General features: G+C 41.3%; 1 protein-coding gene across 5 annotated transcripts in view; it reads left to right on the forward strand.

Annotated features, from left to right (window-relative positions):
* Hs6st2 (heparan sulfate 6-O-sulfotransferase 2) overlaps window positions 1-21250 on the forward strand; it is a 279392-nt gene that overhangs the window by 202573 nt on the left and 55569 nt on the right. For 3 of the 5 annotated variants that reach the window (XM_050121665.1, XM_050121667.1, XM_050121669.1), the window contains exon 3: window positions 5003-5035. The exons of the other annotated variants lie outside the window; for them this stretch is intronic. In XM_050121665.1, the coding sequence (XP_049977622.1) occupies window positions 5003-5035 (33 nt within the window). The remainder of the gene's footprint in view (window positions 1-5002; window positions 5036-21250) is intronic. 5 annotated transcript variants of the gene reach the window in all.

Raw genomic sequence — 21250 nt, forward strand, 5'->3', positions numbered from 1 at the left:
TGTCATAGATCTTTGTTATGTCTGGTCTTATTAGGGGATATATATATATATATATATATATATGTCTATAATTTTTCATGGAATCATTGTAAGTAACCTGAGAACTATCTTCTGATCCTCAAACTCATTGACCTGCTTACAAAAATATATATATATTTTAAAAACTTTCCTAATCATCAGAAAGTTGAAAGTAAAATAAATGAACAGTGATTACTGTGGTTCTAAAAGGTTCTGTGTTCCTATGACTGTTGCCAAATACAATAACCAGTTTGAAATTCTTGACTGGCAGAAAATGGAAAGGCACAAGGGCAAGTTTGGAAACTCATTTGAGTGTCTTAGAAAAAGGGAGGTAGTGTGAAAGGGGAAGACTCGAAGGACGTCACTGTTGTGGCAAAGGCTAGACCTTGTGGGGTTAAAACAGATACTCAAAGAACACAACTTAGGAAAGACGATCTGGATTGCAGTCTTCTCAGGCTTCTTGAGCATGTCTTCATGTGGACTTGGCATAGACTGAGGAATAACACGGGGTGCTCAAACAGTGTAGCACAGATGATGGGGTGCATCCCTCCACTGTATTAAGAAATGTGATTGATTTCAATGTGGCCATTGACAAATAGGTCGTTTTGAACGTGAATTTGACAACTTGGTTCTGTTGAAAAGATAACTCAATGGCAAGCCTGTGACCTATTTCTCAGTCACTATCATTTTGGACTATTCTCTTATTTGGTCTTCCTTCTAGATAAAAATAGTCTTACATAAAGATTATTGCATGTTGACTCTGATTCTTGTCAATCTTCTGCCACAGGGTTTCTGTCTATAATTTTTCATGGAATCATTGTAAGTAACCTGAGAACTATCTTCTGATCCTCAAACTCATTGACCTGCTTACAAAAAGCACCAGATTTCTGCTCTCATTGGATTACATTCTCTTCTAACTGAACATCAGCCATAACAATATGTTTTGTATGTATCTTTATCATTATGATTGCAGTCATTATAACTTGTCCTATTTTGTAGGCAAAAGAGTTGAGCAGGTAGTTTTCTAATTTTTGATGTAAATTTTCCATCACAAAGAACCATCCACTTTGTATAGATAAGTAAACAGAGCTGTTTTCCCAGACATAATGTTGTTTGGCCACTTTTCAATTTGGACACTGCTGTTTTGGCCATGTCTTACTTGCTTGTGAATGCAGGAGTGCTGGTCTCTCTGAACTAACAATGGTAAGTTGTATTGAGAATACAACTAGAGATTGGTATATTTCAAACTAGTATGCTCCAAAATGGAAGGTAAAAGTATTAGGCTTGGTACTGAGTGCTTTAGAAACCATCTTGTTGAACTACTTCATCTCCTGAATCTTTTCGGGCAAGACAATGGAGAAGGTCATTGCCCAAGATCAATACCAGTAACCAGTACCAGAATCAGTACCAGAAACCAGGGATCCTGATTCCAGGGCTAGAGTTCCTGCATTTTTATTCTACATTGCTTTTCTTATGGTCTTGATTTGGTTATTTATAACAAGTGAATTGCTATATTTCTAAAGCCTTAAGCAGGAACCCTAATACTGTAAACACCAAAGGTAGATGCCGTAGTTTGAGATTCCTAGGTAAGATGAATCCCCTCTGACGTCATTTTCCTCAGTGGTACAAGCACCACTAAGTGGCCCAAACTCCAGTGAAATAGGCCCCATCGTTCTTATTCATGCAACGTACCCAAATTGAGCTCAGTGGGTCACAACAAATGGCTTAAGAGTCAGAGTGGTCATAACTGGGGAAAGGGAGCAGGTAGGATTTTAAGAGAGAGCAATGAGAAGAATCTAGTAAAAATACATTGTATACATGTATGAAATAATTGCAAAGAAAAACTGAAATGCTCTTTATAATTTCAAAATCTCAGGTACTCCCCCATACCCATTATTCTAGTGATAGGTATTTTGAATTTTCTTCTGTCTTCTGCTTCCCTGCTAACTTGCCATTTTTTTTAGATAGTGGCTGGCTGTTGAAGATTGATCCCATTTTCTTGAACTTAGGCCAGTGTCCAAGTCTCCTTTGTCTCCCCAGGCCTGTTGTTTTCCCAGGATGGGGCTTACTGGGGACTAATGGATCTCATCTCAGCATGTCGTTTGGGTCACCTCTTAGAGAAAACAATAGCAGCCAATGAGAAAGCTCTATTACGATGTAGACCTGAGCTATTAGTGTAGTGCTATTGAGAGACTTCTGTTTTCACTGCCTTTCAAAACGCAAGCACTAGAGGCTCAAGGGCCAGATGGAGAGGAACCACGACAGACAGCCTTTGGGAAAGGAATTTTAAGGGGAAGAGACCATAATTTATAATTTTCCTTCTAATCAGAAAGCAGTTTTCCTACTACAAATATTGACTATGATGCCATTGGGTATGTTGTCCTTACATAAAGCAAAGAAAGAATAAATAAAACCAGGAGAAATGTGTTCACATATGGTATATTTCTGGAAAATTCTTATTTCAAACAGATGGCCCGCAAAATATTCCACAAGATTGCAGAGTCTGCAGAAAGGAAGGATTTCGTTTGTTTGTTTGTTTGCTGTATCCACTGTTGTATCCTATAGCAATTCTTGGCACATAATGGATAATAAATAGAGCTGGAATGACTCTTCATGATTAAAGGGTCTTTCTAAAGGATTCCAGTTGAGGACCATCCCAAAGAGGAACTTGGATACATTTGTGTCAAATAAAATTTTAAATTAATTTCTTTTCTTCTAATCAATCTCTCCCTCTCTCTTCCCTTCCCCCCATGTTCGTTGGTCACTTGCAATGACTGGTCACCTGTTTGATTGCTGTACCTGTAACGTCTTCATGGATCATCATTGAATACTGCACCTCTGGCTGTCTGAACACCCAGGTAAGGCAATGAGCTCTTTAAAACCCCAGCAGTGCAATCAACTAGGAAAATATTAACAAGTAGGAAGGAAGTTTGCCAAGAAATAAAAAAAGATACTCTGAAGAGAGAATAGCATCCTGATTAAAGTTAAATTTAATCCAACCCTGATACAAATCAATAAATCAATGGAAATATTTACATCAATTGAGGATTTACATTAGGTTAGTATAGTAAGATTAGGGTTTTATAAACTACTGTATATTTTGCTTTGAAATTTACTGGCACTAAAAAATCAACACAAGATTTCTTAGTTTCATTTTGTTCACATTGCTGTTTTGAATGGAGTTTTTGTTTGTATTTGTATCTAAAGTTGTGTTTTCTTTTGTTCACCAGACCAAGTGTGGTACACGGGCTGCTAAGCTGTCTTCAGTGTATAAGGATTTTGTGTCGTGAGGCAGAATAGTATACTCTAAATTTCTTCTTTTAGTGGCTGAAGTGGGAGAGAATACATTGGGCTTTGAATATCGAGCTAATTTGTGGGGGAATCTTGTTAAAAGATTTAGTGTCCAAACTCACAAGGCATATCATGTTAGTTTCTCATAACACTTGTTTCCTCGGCAGTCTAACAATGGAGAAGCAGGGAAGTGAGGTCTAAGCATACCAAAGACTAATGATTTCTTAAAAAGCCATATACTGTTTCCCAAGTGATGATACAAACATGCCTCTGCTACTGGCTATGCTAATAAAAAGACATTCTTATCTCACTCTAGAAGCCTGCACATATTTTTAATATAAAAATGTCTCCTTTTCCTATCAAAAGACATTTCTCCCATAGCAACTCCACAGTCCCCTTATAACCTTTTTATGCACAAAAAAATGTACAAAATTGTAATGGCCCTTGTTCTGTCTAATTAACATCAAAAAACTAACTGAGTCTCAAACTGGCCTGAGCACAATTTCGGAGATGCTGGCAGGTTCCCAAAGAGGGTAAGAGGCAGACAGATATGCCATGCAGAGAGAGCTTGGGTATAGAGTTTATTTAATGCGTAAGGGGATTACAAGAGAGAGAGAGAGAGAGAGAGAGAGAGAGAGAGAGAGAGAGAGAGAGAGAGAGAGAGAGAGAGAGAAGGCTGGAGATCAGCTGGGGAAGGGGGAAGATTTGGAGTGAGCAGAGTTGTCTCTTTAAAGCACAGGGTACCCAGGTAACAGAGAAGATCAGCAAAATAATAACACTGTTCATATGAGAAGTTCACACAGGTGAGATCACTCAGTGGTCAAGGAACTTGTGATCAAGCCTAAAGACCTCTGTTTAATCCCCTGAGCCTAAGACTCCTGCAAATTGTCTTCTGACCTCTGTACACATACCATGGTGCATACATGCGTTTGTGCGTGCACACATAAATGCAAAATAATTAAAATAAGTTCACACTGTAGAGTTAATGTTTTGTGAATTCTAAGACCTGTTTTATGAGAAAGATCTAAGCAAGTTTTATAAATCAGGAGATATTAGTTACTTACTTTAATGGATGTCTTCTGTTTTGGTAACAGTCACTACAGAAATGAGTTATTCTGTGTGTGTGTGTGTTTTTGTGTGTGTGCATGTGTGTGTGCGTGTGTCTATCAGTCTGTGTGCACATGCATGCTTTGAATTTTCATCTCATTTAAGAGTATAATCAAAGTCTAAAAGTTCATTTTATCTCTTTTATCTGTGTTCATATATTCCCAATGGTGTGAAAAATCTCTCCTCAGTCCTTTCATTGAAGTGCTTCCATTTCTTCCATGCTACAGGGTTAAACTTGGTCTGGGTTTGAGTTTCTTGACTTTTGTCTTTGCTTAGTTTGCCACTGCCCCTTGAGAAAGAGAATGAAGTTAGCTTGAGTGGTAGATCCATCATTCCCTGCCCACAGCAATCCAGAGGATTCGTTCTCACTGCTGCCCTGCTCCTTAGCCTTGAGATTTGGGACGTTCCCCCATTTGCTGGAGATGAACTAATGGGGAACGGAATGGAAAAGCTACCCATGAACTATTTCCTCACAGTTTGGGAAACTGTAAAAATATGATACCCCAGCACAATGGATATTTCTATTGTTTTAACTCTTCTCTTGGCAAGCTCTTGCTATCGACTGGTTTTACTGTTCCTTTAACAGGTGGAGGATTTTTCAGATTCTAGATGCATCTAGGTAAGTAACAATGTATTTTTAGTTTAACTGAGCCTGAGAAAGCTAGAAAATAAATAGACTGTAATGGTCTGCCAGCTTAATTGCAACACCAGAGAGTTAATTTATCCCAGATACTTGTTTGAGTTTAAAGTGGCACGTAGTCTCAGGTCTAATGGCAGATCCCACTGGGAAGTGGGGCGACGATTTAGCTTTCCCCTCCACTCCCAAGAGTTAGACTGAAACTGGGTGGCACGGAAGAGTGTCTGGCGAAGATGTCCACCATCAACAAAGTCCTTACTTGTCCTAGGGTTGATAGTAGTTTACAGAGCAGTCGGACCAACATTGCTTATGGTGTTACATGCCTACAGAACAATTGGACCAACATGCCTATGGGGTTCTTCTACCTTGTAACCATAGGCAGTAGGCCTTGGTCACATGAATCCTGCTGGAGAACAAATCTAGCCAAACACAAGAACGTTATTTTCCGTGGGGAAGAAGGAGCAATGAAAACGCCCCAGAAAGGTCCTGACTGTTGCACTGGGCTGTATCGTATTGTCACCAGTGCTGACAAGGCTAATGAGAATGATAAGCCTTTTTTTAATGGCCTCCTCTATTTACTTGGCATTTTTCTTCTAAAGTTGTGATGTTCACCAGTTTTGTATTTGGCTTATTTTAGGTTTATTGGATCTAGAAATATTTATCAGTGCCTCGGTTTTCTCTGCCTTCCTACCTATACCTCACTTAGACTAAAGAAATCAGAGTGGGCATTCCTCCACTAGGAGAGGCTCCTGTGAAAATAGATGACCAGTTCATTTTCAGGGGCTTGGCTTCCATATTAATCTCAGGATCCTGTAGACCTATCTAACAACTGAGAAGAAGAAAGTCGTGTGATGCTATAGTCAGTTTCTAATTCTTTGAAAGAAAAGGCATACACAGACATCAACACTTCATCCCACATTACGGTGGGAGGGTATTTTAAAGATCCCAGATTGGATGTATGTCCTCGTGGCAAGAATGCTACATATTGCTACTATCTAGAGCAGTGACTCTGAGCAAGTTCCATTTCCGCGATGAGCTTTGATTTGCTCACGTGTGAATAAACTCTTGTGGATGATTATTAGGAGAGTGGTCAATGAGTTGGGGAGTGGTTTTCTCCTAATTACTTTTACAGAAACGGTGATAGTTTTCCCTCCCTTTCTGCTCTACAAGCTACATGGCAGCACTGTTCAGACCTACTCTTATTTTTATGGCGGTGCTGCGCAGTGGGGGCAGAAGTTGTCAGCTACTTCCCACCATCTCAGTGAGAGAGCCGAGGAGCGCAGGTGGCGAAATGGGAAAGAAGCAGCTTTGGGTCAATATTGATGGGGCCACTTTTGAATTCTGGTGGACTGAATGGATGATGGATGGAAACTGTTTGCAGGGCTAGCATATTTTTTTTCAGACACTGACAAAATAATGAAGCAACAATTCATTTGGTAGGCCTCATTGTATATTCAGTTTCATAAATGTACAAGATTATGATTATCTGCCTCATAATTAACAATTTGCCTAAGCACTTGCTATTATTTGGCTGGCTGAATGGATTTTTGTAATCCAGAGGAAGAAGCGAACAATCAGTGCAAGCCACCCCAAATGCCTAGTATTATTGCTACACACATGCACAATTAGCAGTGATACTAATTGCTTTAGACCAGAACCTCATTTGGTTTTCTATAGGCAGCAAAACATTAATTGCTCAAGTTTTTGTCCTCATTCACTTACACGTTGTCTCTCGTTCTCCCTGACAACCGATTGAACCTGCTAAGATCTTTGTTGGGCCAAAGGTAAATTAGTTGGTTGGCTTTCCAGTGTATCCTTTTGTGTGGAGTTGCCCAGCTTCTATTTGCGTTAGCAGTCAATGTCTTGACCAGCCACGGGTTTGTCTTTGTGCCGTTTTAAGGACTAAAAGGACGATGGTGTGCCAACCAGTTCTGCTGCTGCCCTTCATTCTCCTCCCAGTCTCCTGTCTTTAACGTTTTTTGTCACCGAATCTGCATGCAGGAATTGTTAAAATTCCAGATTAGAAGAAGCCTTTTTAAGAGCATGTTGCCAAATTTCCCCTCAGTTACCTGATGCCTTTGATTATTACTAATCTGAATCTGAAAAACAACCACCTAATCAATGATGCCACACTTTAGAACCAATTCAAACCATTGGGAACTATTGTAGCGAGCACATTTGAATGCTGACAGGTTGGTTTGCAGTCACATAGCTTTGAGGGATTTTTTTTAAAGCTCCCCAAATAGAATTATTTGAAGATGTCCTCTTAAGGTTTACCTAAATATACCCCAAAAGTTGATGATGTATGTTTAAAAGGAGATACTTAATGGAAAGAACATGATAGATGCTAAGGCATACTGCATCAGTACCAACTCCCTTTTCCTCAAGCATAGCTATGTAACATGAGTGTGGAGGGGTTAACTTCAGTGGCTGATAGTAGGGACCTTCGGCTTCAAATAGAACTCGAGTCCCATACCAGCACTCCCATGGTCTCACTGTGTGACCTTGCATAATTTATTTAGCCTTTGTTGGCTCTGGTTATCTCAAATGCAATATGTAGCAACTTTGTAGAGCTCTGATGCGGAAGAAAGTGAAGCCATGCCCAGAAATAATATGAGTGGATTTCGGCACCCCAGGAAGAGTCAATGTGCAACAGTGGTTGTTAGCTTCATTGGCTGGGGTACCCAGGCCAACCTTATTCTTTACTAATGGTTAATCTCCTGGCCTTTTGTGATCCTTGCCCACATCCACATGTGGCTGGTCTCACACCCAGTCCACAGGAACCACAATGGGAAGACTGCTTTTCTCAAAAGCTACTCGTGATCACCATTTGTCAGAATTTGATGGCTGCTTCTTAGCTCCAGTGATCCTGGGTATCTGAAGATTCCTGCACCGAACCTTACCTTCTTTTGCTGCAAAGTGTTCACTGTTTCTCTTTGGCAGGCACACACACACACACACACACACACACACACACACACACACTATACACTAGTGAATGGGCACATACATTTGTTCCCTTTTCACCCCTTTAAATGTTGCAACTCCTGTGTTCATATCATTGCTTTGCGTTTTCTCTCTTGCTATGTTGACTTCTTGGGTAATTTCATCTCTTCACGTAGTTTCACCTTTAACCCCTACACTAATGATTCCCAAACTGACGTCACCAATCCTTAATTCACTCCGGAGCTCTGGGCTAACTCCAATTTTCAAATGCCTGCTGAGAATCTCCAGGGCAGGATATCCTGGGGGGGGGGGGGTGAAAGTATAGTCTGGCTTTTGTCATTGCCTTAGGAAAGCAGATGGAAGCTTCAGAAGTATTAAGAATTGACAAAAAGGAAGAAGGGTGAAATATTAGCCTAAGCAGAAATAAAGGAGGTCGAAGTTAGCAAATTGACACAAACCAGGCTTTCAGGGAAAGCATGATGGGCAAACGGAATCTCTGTTTTTATGAATCGGAGATGTCAATGCCAACTGGGTCCTTAAAAGTTGTGTGCTTTCTAGGGAAAAGGGAACAGCTTTCCTGATATAAATTGAATTCATTTTTGAGGTGCTGGATGATTGGCATGTTTGGATGGAATGTCAATTAAAATCATCTTTCTTGGGAAACAAATGCTTATTATTTCAGTGTTTTGTTATAAAAATGCACATGTCGAAGGGAAGAGTATTTTGACACTACTTGTGTGCATAGATGCCCAGACATACTTATAGGCTGCGTTAGGGGTGTCTGAGATGTTGCTTGTGAAAATAATTTTTTTGTGAGGCAAGATTTTAAAATATAGCCCAGGCTGGCCTGGAATACTCACTTCTGTAGCCCCAAGACAATTCAGAACTTGTAGTGATCATTGAGGCTCAGTCTCGTGAGTTTGTCGGTATGAACTACCAAGACAAGCTTCAAATAATCCTTTCAAGAGGTATAAAGATTTTTTTTCATTCATTCTGCAAACATTTATGGAAAATGCCAGGATCTCTGTGGAGAAATGAGATTGTGAATACCATACCTCTAAATTCTCTGGCCTTAGATGCCTGATACATTTTCCTTTAGTTATTTGCAGATACATTGAGACGGTAACTTTGCTGACAGTCTTAATGAGCAGAGGAACTTAAGGGAAATAAGGCAGATCCAAAGTGGGCAAAGGATGTGCATAAATTCGAATTACAGATTGATTGCTTCCTTTAAATTTCGTAAATATTGAGTTGCTTTGGGGTTTTACATTCCAAGTGGGCTCATCAGTGTTTCAGGCCAGATGAATGATTGTGTCTAACCCTAAAACTTAATTAGAGCAAAGGGATAGACAAATCTTGGTTAATGTGTGTGCTGCCATTAGGAGACCTGGCTATAAACAAACTCCTCCCATGGAAACTATGGTCTCAGCACTGCTATCGTTAGTAGAGAATAATATCACTTTTTTGGATGGGTGGCTCTACTCTGCAGTCCCAAGGTACTTCCAGTGTTATGTGGTACCCAAAGGCCAGCTTAGCTTCCAAATACATTGAGAGTTTTGCCCTCACAATTGAACATCACGTTTCCTTTTAGAGGTCTGCATGGCTATGGATTCGCAGGTCTCAATTCGAAGTGCTCTTGTTCTAGCTCTCTACGCCAAAGTCTACTTTGTAGCCCTTTTCAGATCCCAAGGTCCAATCCCTGATTGAAGTACTGCAGCTGAGAGCTGTTCTGGCTATCACACAATCCCTGCCCGTAGTTTATTCTACTATGCTTTTCAGATACTACATGCCATAGCAACTTGCGTAGTAACCCTATATAGAAATTCCCCGTGTGCCTTTTTCCTTGGCCTTCAATGAATTTAGAAACATTGCTGAATCAAACACATTGTTTTATTCTCACCGGATGTCAGAACATTAAAAACCAGCTCCTGAATTTAGCCTTTAATAACGTTTCCTCACAGATCTAAGCATCCCCATCTAGCTTCTTACCTCTTTCTCAGATTTGTTCATTCACTGTATATGTACAGAGCACTTTGCATCCTCTGAGATACGCAAGCTTGCACCCTGTCCTTGTGTTTCTTATGGAATAGGTGTATACACAGAGGCGGGTGTCCGAGGCAATTAAAGCCAAAGTGTATGGATGTGCTAGTTCTAGAGAGTGGCCAATGCCATGAACGAAATTGCAATTGGATTTGAGGTGAAATTTGCTCCTTGCTTTTGTGGGCTTTGCACGTTGGTCCCTTTCATCCCCTCCGCCTCCTGCTTTCCTGACTTCAATCCCAACTCTCATTGGCTCTTTCTGCCCACTCTACCATTAGCAGCGCAGTCCTTATGTACAGTCTAGCACAGACCCTTGCCACACATCTGTCCACACTTTCCTTGTCCTCTTTATCATTAGCATTGGGCCGTATCCCTCCTTTGCATATTATAGAATATGAGTGATCCTTCTAGTCTCTTAGGGATACTTCTTTTTATCACTTTGAGTATTCTTGTTACTCGAGGCATACTCCTGTTAAAAGAAAGACAGAAGCATTAAAAGTTAAAAAGCATTTGACTTTACCTGCGTCTGTTTGTGTCAGGGTCTTGTTCTGTAGCCCAGGCTGCCTTCTCAAACCAAAGGCTTCTCCTCCAGCATGTGGGGCCAAACCTAACCTTGGCTCTGCCTGTTTCTGTAGTGGGAAGAGCCCCCATTGGGAACTGGAAAACACGACCCGCGAGTTTAACTGTCATAACTTTAGCCACCCTGCTTCTCCCCCCCGCATCTCATTTCCTTATGAATGAAACTCATGTTCAAATCACATGACCCCACAGGGTCTTTCGAGCTCCAAAGCGGTACAATTTGTTGTTTTCAGAGATGTGGGCCCAGATCTCTTTCCAGCATTCTGTTTAATTTTGTGAAGTGGATATGTAGGGGGCAGTTTCCTGGTGTATCAGAACTACTTAGATTAAACATACATTTTCTTGCAAAAACCAGCTTTACAGTTCTTGTAAATGTCACAGGAAGTTTTAAAGCACTGCTTCTGGTTCTAACTTCTGCCAGCGAGGGTGGGTGACAATTCACATTCACAAATGCAATTGTCGGCTTCTTTAATGCGAGTATCGGAAATCCAATATCTTCCCAGCTTGCCCATGGGGAATCTTCGAAAAGAACCAAATGCCAATGAAAGAAAGGACTGAATTGGGAGTGGGCACCCAAATGATTTAGTATAGGTGTTGCAGGTCGGTGATTTAGGTGCCAAGAAAGGCATGTTAACCTTGGAAGGCCTCTAAGGATTCATGGAGCAATCTTTGTGTCACTTCTCTTGGTCTGCAATCTGAGTTCAGTTAGATCCTCAGGTGAGAGTTAGCAACTCGCCGTCTCTGACTTCCCTGAAGCCTTAGGATAATAACTTCCCTATGTACATGCAATTAATTAGACACTGGGAAGACATGCAGCTCAAGTGAGTCCTGTCTTGCACTTCGACATGCAGTTAATTATATCTGCTTGTCGTGCTTGCTTGTTTGATTGCCTTTGGCGTTTGTATACGTGGTGTGTGTGTGTGCGTGCACACACACACATAGAACAGGGCATATTGTGCATAAATAAAATGGAGAAGATGTACTCACAAGTTAGAAATTACTAGGGTACCTTTTGTTCCCTTTCTGAATTTGAAGTATTTTCTATTTTATAAATGGCTCTTCTGTAATCTTAAAATCCTACCTACCTAGACCTCTTTGCCCACCATGTATCCCCATGGGCTTCCTGTTTTATCTTCTCCATTGGCTCACTGTTGTTTTCGAGACATCACACCCTTCAGTATCAATTAGACACTGACGTTGTTAGAGGACTTCTTCAAGATCTCGTGTGGTTCGAAAACCTGTTGGACTTTCCTGATTCAAGTGATATGGGTACTAAATACCATTCATAAAAGGCAATTAGGGGCACGTTGTTCTTTTTTCTTGGAATTTCTATGCTTTCCAACTTGATATCTGCCTCCTATAAAGCACACTTTACTGTCTCTTTTCTGGAAACTCTTGTTCATTTGTCAGGAGACCTAAAAGAAGATTGTTCTACATGTGCAGATGTGGAATGCCACTCATATTAAACTGGCATAAATGTGTCTTTATGTGGCCTTTGCTGATTGTTTTTATATTAAAACATAAAGCCCATGAGTGTATACGAGATTATGCATAGTCTTCCTCACATTTTTCATATGACTTGATTTGACAATGTCATAGATGATGTATTGAAAGGCATAAAAAGTAGAGGAAAGAAATGAACATTGTATATTCCTCTAAGTAGAAACCATTTTCTGACTAGAAATACGTTTTAGGCAATCCGCTGCTTTTGAATCTATGCAGGAGAATATAGTCCCCGTGATGTCCTTTTGATTTGATAGCTTCTTGGAAACAATGGGAATTAGTTTCTAGTTACATAAACATAGAAGACTTGAGAAATTCACAAAGGATGAAATAAACAGTCTCAAAAAATAATAAGGTGTAATTGTCTTAGATGCTAGGATCTTATAAGAAAATGAAATAGAGTTAGAGGGTTTGGGTAGTTTAAGTTTCTCTGAAAAAACCACAGGATGTATTACTGAAGAGCCATGTAATTCAGTACTCCCCACTCATGGAATAGCATGCAAGGCTGTGCACCAGGGGGCTTAAGCCTCATTTACTACTTTCTATCTGAGCAGCTTCGGTGTCTCCTTTACGGTGCTCATAAAATACTTGGACGTAAAATAATACTCTTAGAGCTGATTTTACATTCTGTCTATGTAGACTATGGTTTACTTTGAATACCTGAGAATTGCATGTGTAATTGAAGAGCGCAATGAAAGCTGGATGACTCGGGGATGGTCCTGCTTTTCAGCCTCTCAGACTGAAGAGAAACAGATGCTAACCTTCAGTAGATATGGGAAAACCTAGTAGGGCTCCACAGTTTGGTGATTACCCAACACCCTGGCTGAGGATTATATATTTTTAGTACCACATACACTCGAAAAACTAGTGACGTACACCTATATTTTTGAAGGTATAAGATTATTTTTATTATTGTGCATTCATGCAAAGAACATAAAACCATATTAGAGAGTAAATAAGAGTATAAACATAACAGAAATTAATTTGAAGAAGAAAATATTCTATGAACAAAGAAATACTGACTGTGAAGATTTTGGGTTCCACCTCAGCCATGTCAGAGTCCTTTGTTGGTGCCAGGAAAAAAAAGGTGGCAGGGTGCTAAAATCTGTAGAGATGCTATACTCATCACCACACTGGAGGGTACAACAAGACTCGGCAGGAATGGGTTTGGCCCAGATGATCTTTTCTTGAGGGAACTTGTGTGAATCAATACAGCTTTTGAAATCTCCCCAATTTGCAAATCTTAAGAAAATACACACACAAATGAGCTTAGAATTGTCCTTTCCAGCGAGCTTCTACAATCATGAAGGCTATATGGGAAAGTCCAGGGCTGAAGCCCATCACACATGTGACACCAGCCTTGGGGCAAAGCTATCTGCTCCTTCCCTACCTTTTTAAATTTTTTGCACCTTAGCCCGGCGGTGGTGGCGCAAGCCTTTAATCCCAGCACTTGGGAGGCAGAAGCAGGCGGATCTCTGTGAGTTCGAGACCAGCCTGGTCTACAGAGCTAGTTCCAGGACAGACTCCAAAGCCACAGAGAAACCCTGTCTCGAAAAACAAAACAAAACAAACAAACAAACAAACAAAAAATATTTGCACCTCTGTATTTTTAAGATTTAATTTTATTCTGTATGTGGAAGGGGTTGTACACGTGTACATGTGCCTGCTATGTATATGTAGGTGCCTGCAAGTTGCATTGGACTTTCTGGAGCTGGAGTTACAGGCAGTTATGAGCCACAGGGCTTGGGTGGTGGAAATTGAACTCCCACCACCTGGGAGCGCAGGAAGCACTCTTAACTGTTGAGCCATCTCTCCAGTCCCTACTTCCATATTTTCAAATGCTACAAAATGACTCTGGCAGTATTGTCCTTGCAGATGTCTGTAACTGCCAAAAGCACCGTCTCCTTACCTTCTTTCTGCTTCTGGCCACCTTGATTTTGAAAGTAGTGACATGACCAACAGGTGTTTTCTTGAGCAGCTACTTCCTTTCCCAAGAACTGTGCCAGTAGCTGAGGGGCAGAGGTCAATTACAGAGCGATAATGCTGTTATTTAACTTATAGTTGAACTGGGAAGAGAAGGCCAGTGTTGTGGTAGACTCCAATATGTGTCTACTAATATGAAGGTGCATCCTTCATGCTTCAGACGCTCTGCGTTAATCTGAGATTGAGTCAGAAGTCACCAGAGAAGCAACCAGTCAGTGATTTGCTGTAGTTAGCACTGGAACCGTTACACACATATTCTTTCCCTCACATTTAGCTTGTTTTGCAGTTTTGGAACAGTTCACATACGTACACAGTTACATACATTTGCCACGTTTTAAAGGCAGTGTGAAAAGGGATTTAACTTCAAGGTACATAGCTGTTACAGGAAGTGCGATTTGAATGCCACACTAGACTAGACCAGCATTGTTCTCGTTTGTCAAACTGTTTTGAGGAGCCAGCCTTAACTTCCTTTCTTTTCCATTTGTGAAGCATGAGGTCTATTGCTGAGACAATAGAAAAGATTCATTGCCTGTTAGCCATAAGATTCTTAATCGGCTCTGAACAGAGAATTAAGGTAGCCTTCTGGGAGCTTATAATCTAAAGCAGACAACACACTGAAAAGGAAATGTATCACAGCTGATACTGTCATTTCCCTTCTCTTACAAATACAAAGAAAGCAGGAAGTACCGAGTCATATTCTACAGGAATAGCAAAATCTCCCATGGAGTGTTCTCTCTTTTGGTGACTCTTTGAGTATAGCATGTACTAGACTATAGTACTGCATTAGGAAGTTAGGACGAGAAAGCAAGCAATATCCTTTCCCCTTTCTTCCTCTCTTTCTCACTGTCAACAAGTTACATTGGAAGTTATGGATTAAATTAAAATTGGATTCACGATTTGCCATGGGAAAATATGTGCAGTATTTTAAATAGTCTACGGTCAGGCTCAACCAGAGAGTAGAAGAGGTATCATAAAAATTCAGTTAAGAAACTGTCCCTGAGATATTTTCTAAACTAGAAGAGAAAGTAACATCTGTGGAGCAATAAAGATACTTATTGTGACACTTTTAGCAAAAAAATATTTTATCACGACGTGATCAAGGCTTGAATCTTACGTAATGCAGTAAAATAAAGAGGCTCTACTAAGTTTTTTGTTATAAGGTATGATCACTTGTGATCCACCAGTTGTACCAGACTAAGAGGTATATACATGAGGAACTGTAGAAATGAAGATAAAGGGAAATAGACAAAATACCAAGAGACCAGAGGAAGGCATGGACAAAGACCACTAATCAAAAATCAGCCAATCTAGATAATAGTCCACCTCTTGTCCTTAAATTCAGAGCAAACTTTGCCAGGTCACTTGTCTCCAGGTCTCAGTTTATTCATTTGTAAAATGAGGGGATATGTTAGAAAATGATAAGAGAATTTACAGATCCCCGCGTACTTCTTGTGAGTGCTGCATAGAGGGAAATAATATCTACAGAGTCAAAAAGGATTAATAGGGAGAAAACATGCGCCGGCAGCTTCTCAGTTTGACAGAGGCTGTGTATGTGCATAGGCCAGTTTCATAGAAAATAACAAGACAAGATGAAAACCGTGTGCACCTGTGAACCTTAAAGTGCTGCAGCTAGATGCACAGAACTATCTCATCACTTTCAATATTGCCATGACGATTGCCTACTTACACTCTCGGGCAGCCACCGTAGTTCCTAGGGGATGCTGGTAAGGCCTTCTAGTTAGCCTGGTTGCCTCTTCTTCCTCCATAGGCTCAGAAGCATGGGCTGGCGAGGGAAGATCTACAAGTGATCATTGTTGCCCAGTGGGAGAAGGAAAAAGTCATTTGCTAAGCTTTGTACCTATGATCATTATACTGGATTCTGCCCTCCAGTAGGACCCCCCTCCCCCCTTTCAAGAGGAAAATACAGAGGACCTGCTGTTTGAACACTGGAGTGTAGGAAAGCCGATGACCCCCATGTTTATTCCCATGCAGTTTCTACCTAGATACTGCCTTTAACGATCTATGGATAATTTAAAGCAGAATGTGTTTCCTGGTTTTGATAGTTAACTTAGCACTTTTAAACTTGTGTTAATCTCATTTACAGAGTCATAGACCTGCTGCAATAATTAGGAAAGCTGCTGTTCCAGCCAGAGAATCACTTCAGTAAGAAGCTAATGATGTACTCAGTGAGCGGGAGAGGCAAAATGATGCGGCTTTTCAGATCAATTTTTAGGGTCTGGTTTGCCCTAATTTGGCATTGCAAGAAAGAAAATACTATGAATTTTTTGACTCGATTGTTACGATTTATCATATCTCTCCCCCAAAACAATGCACCAAAAATACCCCACCAGATTCATCTGAGGGCATATAACGGATAGGAAGTAACTCTGCCTCCACAAGAAGTGGTTAGGCATTGGCCTCTCTGTAGTCTCTGAGATGCCATTAAGCATATATACAGATTTTCACATTTCAATGCTAGCAGGTGTAGGAAGAGTATATGAAGACTAATGCCACCGCAAATCAGCTCCTCCAGTGAAAGGAGGATATGTCGCTGGTGTAGCAGAATCCGCACTATGTCCATTGCTATAATTCCTCCTTACATGGAACCCATGCTTTGAAGATCAAAGACTCAACGAACAAAGGCCAGGATGAGCATGGTGTGGACCGACTATAAGGAGAATGTCAGTTGGGACACATGCCCCCTGCTTGTCGACATTGGAGGACGGTTGCCGTCGAGGGGTAATAGAGAATGCTGAAAGTTTTGTGTTCATGTACATCTCCAGGTTCTCGTCTTCAAACTCTCTAGATGGCTATTAACCTACATCACATTCCTCAGCTCCACTGGCAAGTTTCCTTGCTATCTCGGACTTCTCACTAGAACTCAGATGTTGTAAGGTATTTCCCACCTTAGTAAATGACAACTCTGACCTTCCAGTTGCTCAAGTGGACATAGTCCCGTTCCTGGTAGTTTTTGTCTCTTAGGCCACGTAGCCATGCCGTTAGCAAAGTCAATCGACTTTCCCCTTCATTATGTTTTAGGAGTCTGGCTGACTCTTGCCAACACCGTGTGTTTTAATTTCTTACATGGGTTTCTATAAACCTACTAGCTGCTTTTTCTGGTCTACAATTGATCTTCTACTGTCTAATTTGTTAATGTTTTCTGACAAAGTCGTGCTATATAATCCAATCTGGCCTGGAACTTGGGGCAGTCCCCCTGCCTCTGCCTGCCAGGTCCTGGGATTATGAATGTGAGCCACACCCTCCTTCAACTCTTCTGTCTACCTAGTTCTGACTCAGTATGGACCCTTTAAAGTGTCAATTCATTGCATGCCATTGGCCTGCATCCCAGTGCCTCCTTACCACATTCGAGCTACAATGTGGCAAGGACCTACATAGTCCCTGTTCCCACCCCCTCTCTGACTTCTGACTTTTACTCAGCCCCATGCCCATGTCTCTTTAATCACACTGGTCTCTTCGCATTTTCTCCTTCTATGCAATGCTTTTAATTCTTCTATAGTTTCTTGCGATCTATTTTCAACATCCAACCTCCCACCTCTTCCATAACCACCTGTACCCGACCCATGCTACTAATCCAACCCTACCCCCATCAAGTCCAGTGTGTTAGGCAACTACTCCTGGCCATAGGCTTACCCTGAAGATTACACGTGTAACCCCTGGCCCTGCGGTGTCTCATGTACCTAGTCACCCCGGTGATGAGCCCATGGTGCTATCCTAGGTGTTACACCATTGAGGAAGGTTGTCTCTCCCTCTCTCAACAGCAATCAAATGAAAATAGGTCCTCAGCTAGGGATGGGGCTTCATGCTCACTTCCTGTCCTCCATGCTGGGATGTGGTTTCACCTGAGTTTGCGCAAGCCTTCTATGCACTCTCCCAGTGGCTGTGGGTGCATGTGTTTACCTTGCATTTTGTGTCTGGAGAAACTGTTTCTTTGTAGGCAGTCGTCTACCATTTCTGGCTCTCCTGATCTTTCCTTCCTCTCTTCCACACAGGTTCCTAAGCCTTCGGGGCAGGGGTGTGTGTGATAGATATCCCACTTAGAGCTGAGCACCCCCAACTCTCTTAGTCTCTGCGTGCTGACATTTGTGGTCTCTGTGTTCATTGCTATCTGCTTCTTCGTTATTTTTTTTTTTTTCTTAAATTACCAGGACTTCTGCAACATCGGGAGCTTGTACTTTATCCTCTTTATCCTAGAAAACTCTTGGTCAAGATATCCAATGTATTTCTCAATAAATGCCCTATTCTGCTATAACCAACCACACTGCTTTTTAAAATAAAAGCCACTGGACCTGGATAGTGGGAGGTGACTGCTGACTTTTAAGGGAGAAGTTGCAGTCAGGTGGCACAAGCAGATCCAAGTTGTTTTTCTAATTGTCTATTTCCCTTAATAGTCTGTGATTCGTGATTCTGATAGGAATGCCTCATTGACCACGTGTCATCCCTCCTCTGCTTGGCACTCAGTAGATAGTCGGGGTTTACATAAGAGGACAAATATCTTGTTTTTAAACATTTGGTTACATAAAAATACATTGTGATTGATGTCTCAGTGTTTTTCCAGGGATCTCTGATTTCTTTCCCGATTCCTTTCTTGAGTGCTGGTTTATGTTACACGGTTACACAGGGCAGTTTGGAGGCTTATACTATCCGCAGGTTAGAAGGCAAGGTTCAATGAAACCATCCTCTTTCTCTTAGGGAGATAGGACGATCGCGAGTGTCTGCTGGTCTATTTATTAAGTGCCCGTCTGTTCTTCTAAAATTTCCCCTTTCAGACATTGGAGATGTTATTTAAGTTCACAAAGTATCTATGATATCAAGCAAAACTCTTAATGACTTTAGGATGAGCTATTTAACAGGTGATTCAGACAGTTAACACTCACTAGTGAAAAACACATGTAATGTGAGCTCCCCAATAATGTCACTTGGTTTACCCTATATTTCCCCTCCTCACTTTCATTGGAAAGTACATGCAGGAATGGAGCTGTTCCTTCTTTAAGGCTCTGCTCTCTGCAATCTTACCCTAGCCACCAGCTACAGAAGAGGTTGGCCTTCTTTGTATCTAATTATTCTACAACCTCTTGACCTCAGTGGTAAATTCTGGTTTCTTTTGATGTCCAAGAATTGTGTAAAGGTCACTTCTGCAATGTGGGCCCCTAAGCCAACTGCTGGGAAGTCTTGGCAAGACTCTACACCCATAGCCAACATGGTTTTTAAAGTAACTCTGCCTGCAACTGTCCAGTAATCTATTTTAAGCTCCTCACTTCCCGAAAGGGATTGTGATATGTATCCTTTCAACACTGGCTACATCTGAAGATGCTATCCCACATGTTGGATGTCTACATTCATCATGTAAGAACCTCATTAGTGTAACTCCTGAGATAGGTAGCCGAACATGCAGAATAAACAAAGTTACACACAACCTACAAAAAAGAGGGTTTTTCCCCTATTCTATGAATCTTATATAAGTATATACTTAACTAATATACCAGTCAATCTTGCCAAGTAGTGATGAAACTGGGCATCATGGGAGAAGAGTGCATGGGAAGGTGAAACGTGATGCACAGACCTTCAGAAACACCCCACAGCTCCCAGGGAATGGAATAGAGAGCTAAAAGTGCAGATGGATGCTGTGCTTCTTATGTGATATAATCCAGTCTGAACAAAATGGAGCCAATTGAAAGGAACTGATGTTGCCTGGGGCTGTAAAGAGGACTAGCCACAAAAAAAGGCAACTGCAGGTTTTCAAAGACAAGTGAGAGTTTGCCCTGACAGAAGATGGGGAAGTGTGATCCAGTTAGAGGAAGCAGCTTTGGCAGTTCCCAGAGGCAAGAACAAGTATGGCAGACCTCAGAGAGCTGCTGACACGGTGCTTAGGAGATATGTAAGGTTGAGCTCCATCATGGAGGTCCTAAGGAGGCAGGAGAGGATGGAGACTTGTTTTGGAAGCCAACAATGAGCCTATCTAATGTGATGCAACAAAAAGATAAGTATCGGGTTCGTTGTCAAAGATAGAAGACAATATTGGCTCAGCTGGAGATCAGAGAAGGAGAAAGGTGTTTCCTTTGGTCTTCATTGCCCTGTTCTGCTCATAGCCAACCACTCTGCCCCCACAAAGGAAAGAGATGGTAGTGAGAATGAGTAGGCAGTGGTCTACCCCATCCCCGGGGTGGATGAGCTGTAATCCCATTGCTCCTTCTGATGGCTGCCTCACTGAGTAACGGGGGAGGTGAGGGAGTGTGTGTGTGTGTGTGTGTGTGTGTGTGTGTGTGTGTGTGTGTTGGGGGTGGGGTAAAAGCTCCTTGTTTCTAAGCAAAAGCCCTCAGTAGGAGACTGTTTGTAATCATGCCTAAAATTATTTCATTATTGGAACCTGTGTTTGATCTGTGATTAGGAACTGGGTGAATGAATCAAGCAATCAACCACTGAAATTGCAACCATAAATTGTTCTATAAACAACTGGCTTCCCCCACCCCAGGCAAGGAACTTGAAAACAGATGTTTTTCCTGTTGTTCTTTTCCCTGGTGGGTTTTAGCCAGTACTTTTGAGCCTTGCACAAGCAGAGAGCAATTCCTGCCAGCTGCAGTGTCTCCATTTCCCTCACATCTGGATTACGTATGTTCTACCTTGTTAGACTAAGACAAGACACCTAGGGAGTAGGAAATCGTTAAAAATGTGCAACTTATTAAGATGTGTCCAGTGAAGGTGAAGGGGTTTACTTTAACTACAGTTGATGATAGAGAATAAAGAGAAAGTCCTCAGGAAATGTTTGCCTTTTGAATAGCTTATCCCATGTAGCCTTGGTCCCACAGGGTTTTACTAACTAGTCCAAATGCCACTGTCTGTATATATTTCCCCAAGAAAACTGTATTGTTTATTGACTTTTTCTTGTCTGGAACAGCAATGTACCTTTTTGACAGATCTAGTAAATAACCATACATTCTAAACTAGTTCTCAATTTCATGTTGCTGAGACTTTAATATCAACTAAGGCAGTCATATTCCAACCACAACCTACCTTGCTCCCGTTATGCTTGGAGACAGCCAGGTGAGAACAGCTTGAGGTATTTCCCCATCAACTGCTTCATGTTATGAGGTAGCACCTAGCAACTACTCAAAAACTTTCATTATCTTC

This window comes from Alexandromys fortis, unplaced genomic scaffold (genome assembly GCF_014885135.2).
Source record: "Alexandromys fortis isolate MF-2015 unplaced genomic scaffold, M_Fortis_MF-2015_v1.1 scaffold_194, whole genome shotgun sequence".
Classification (NCBI taxonomy): domain Eukaryota; kingdom Metazoa; phylum Chordata; class Mammalia; order Rodentia; family Cricetidae; genus Alexandromys; species Alexandromys fortis.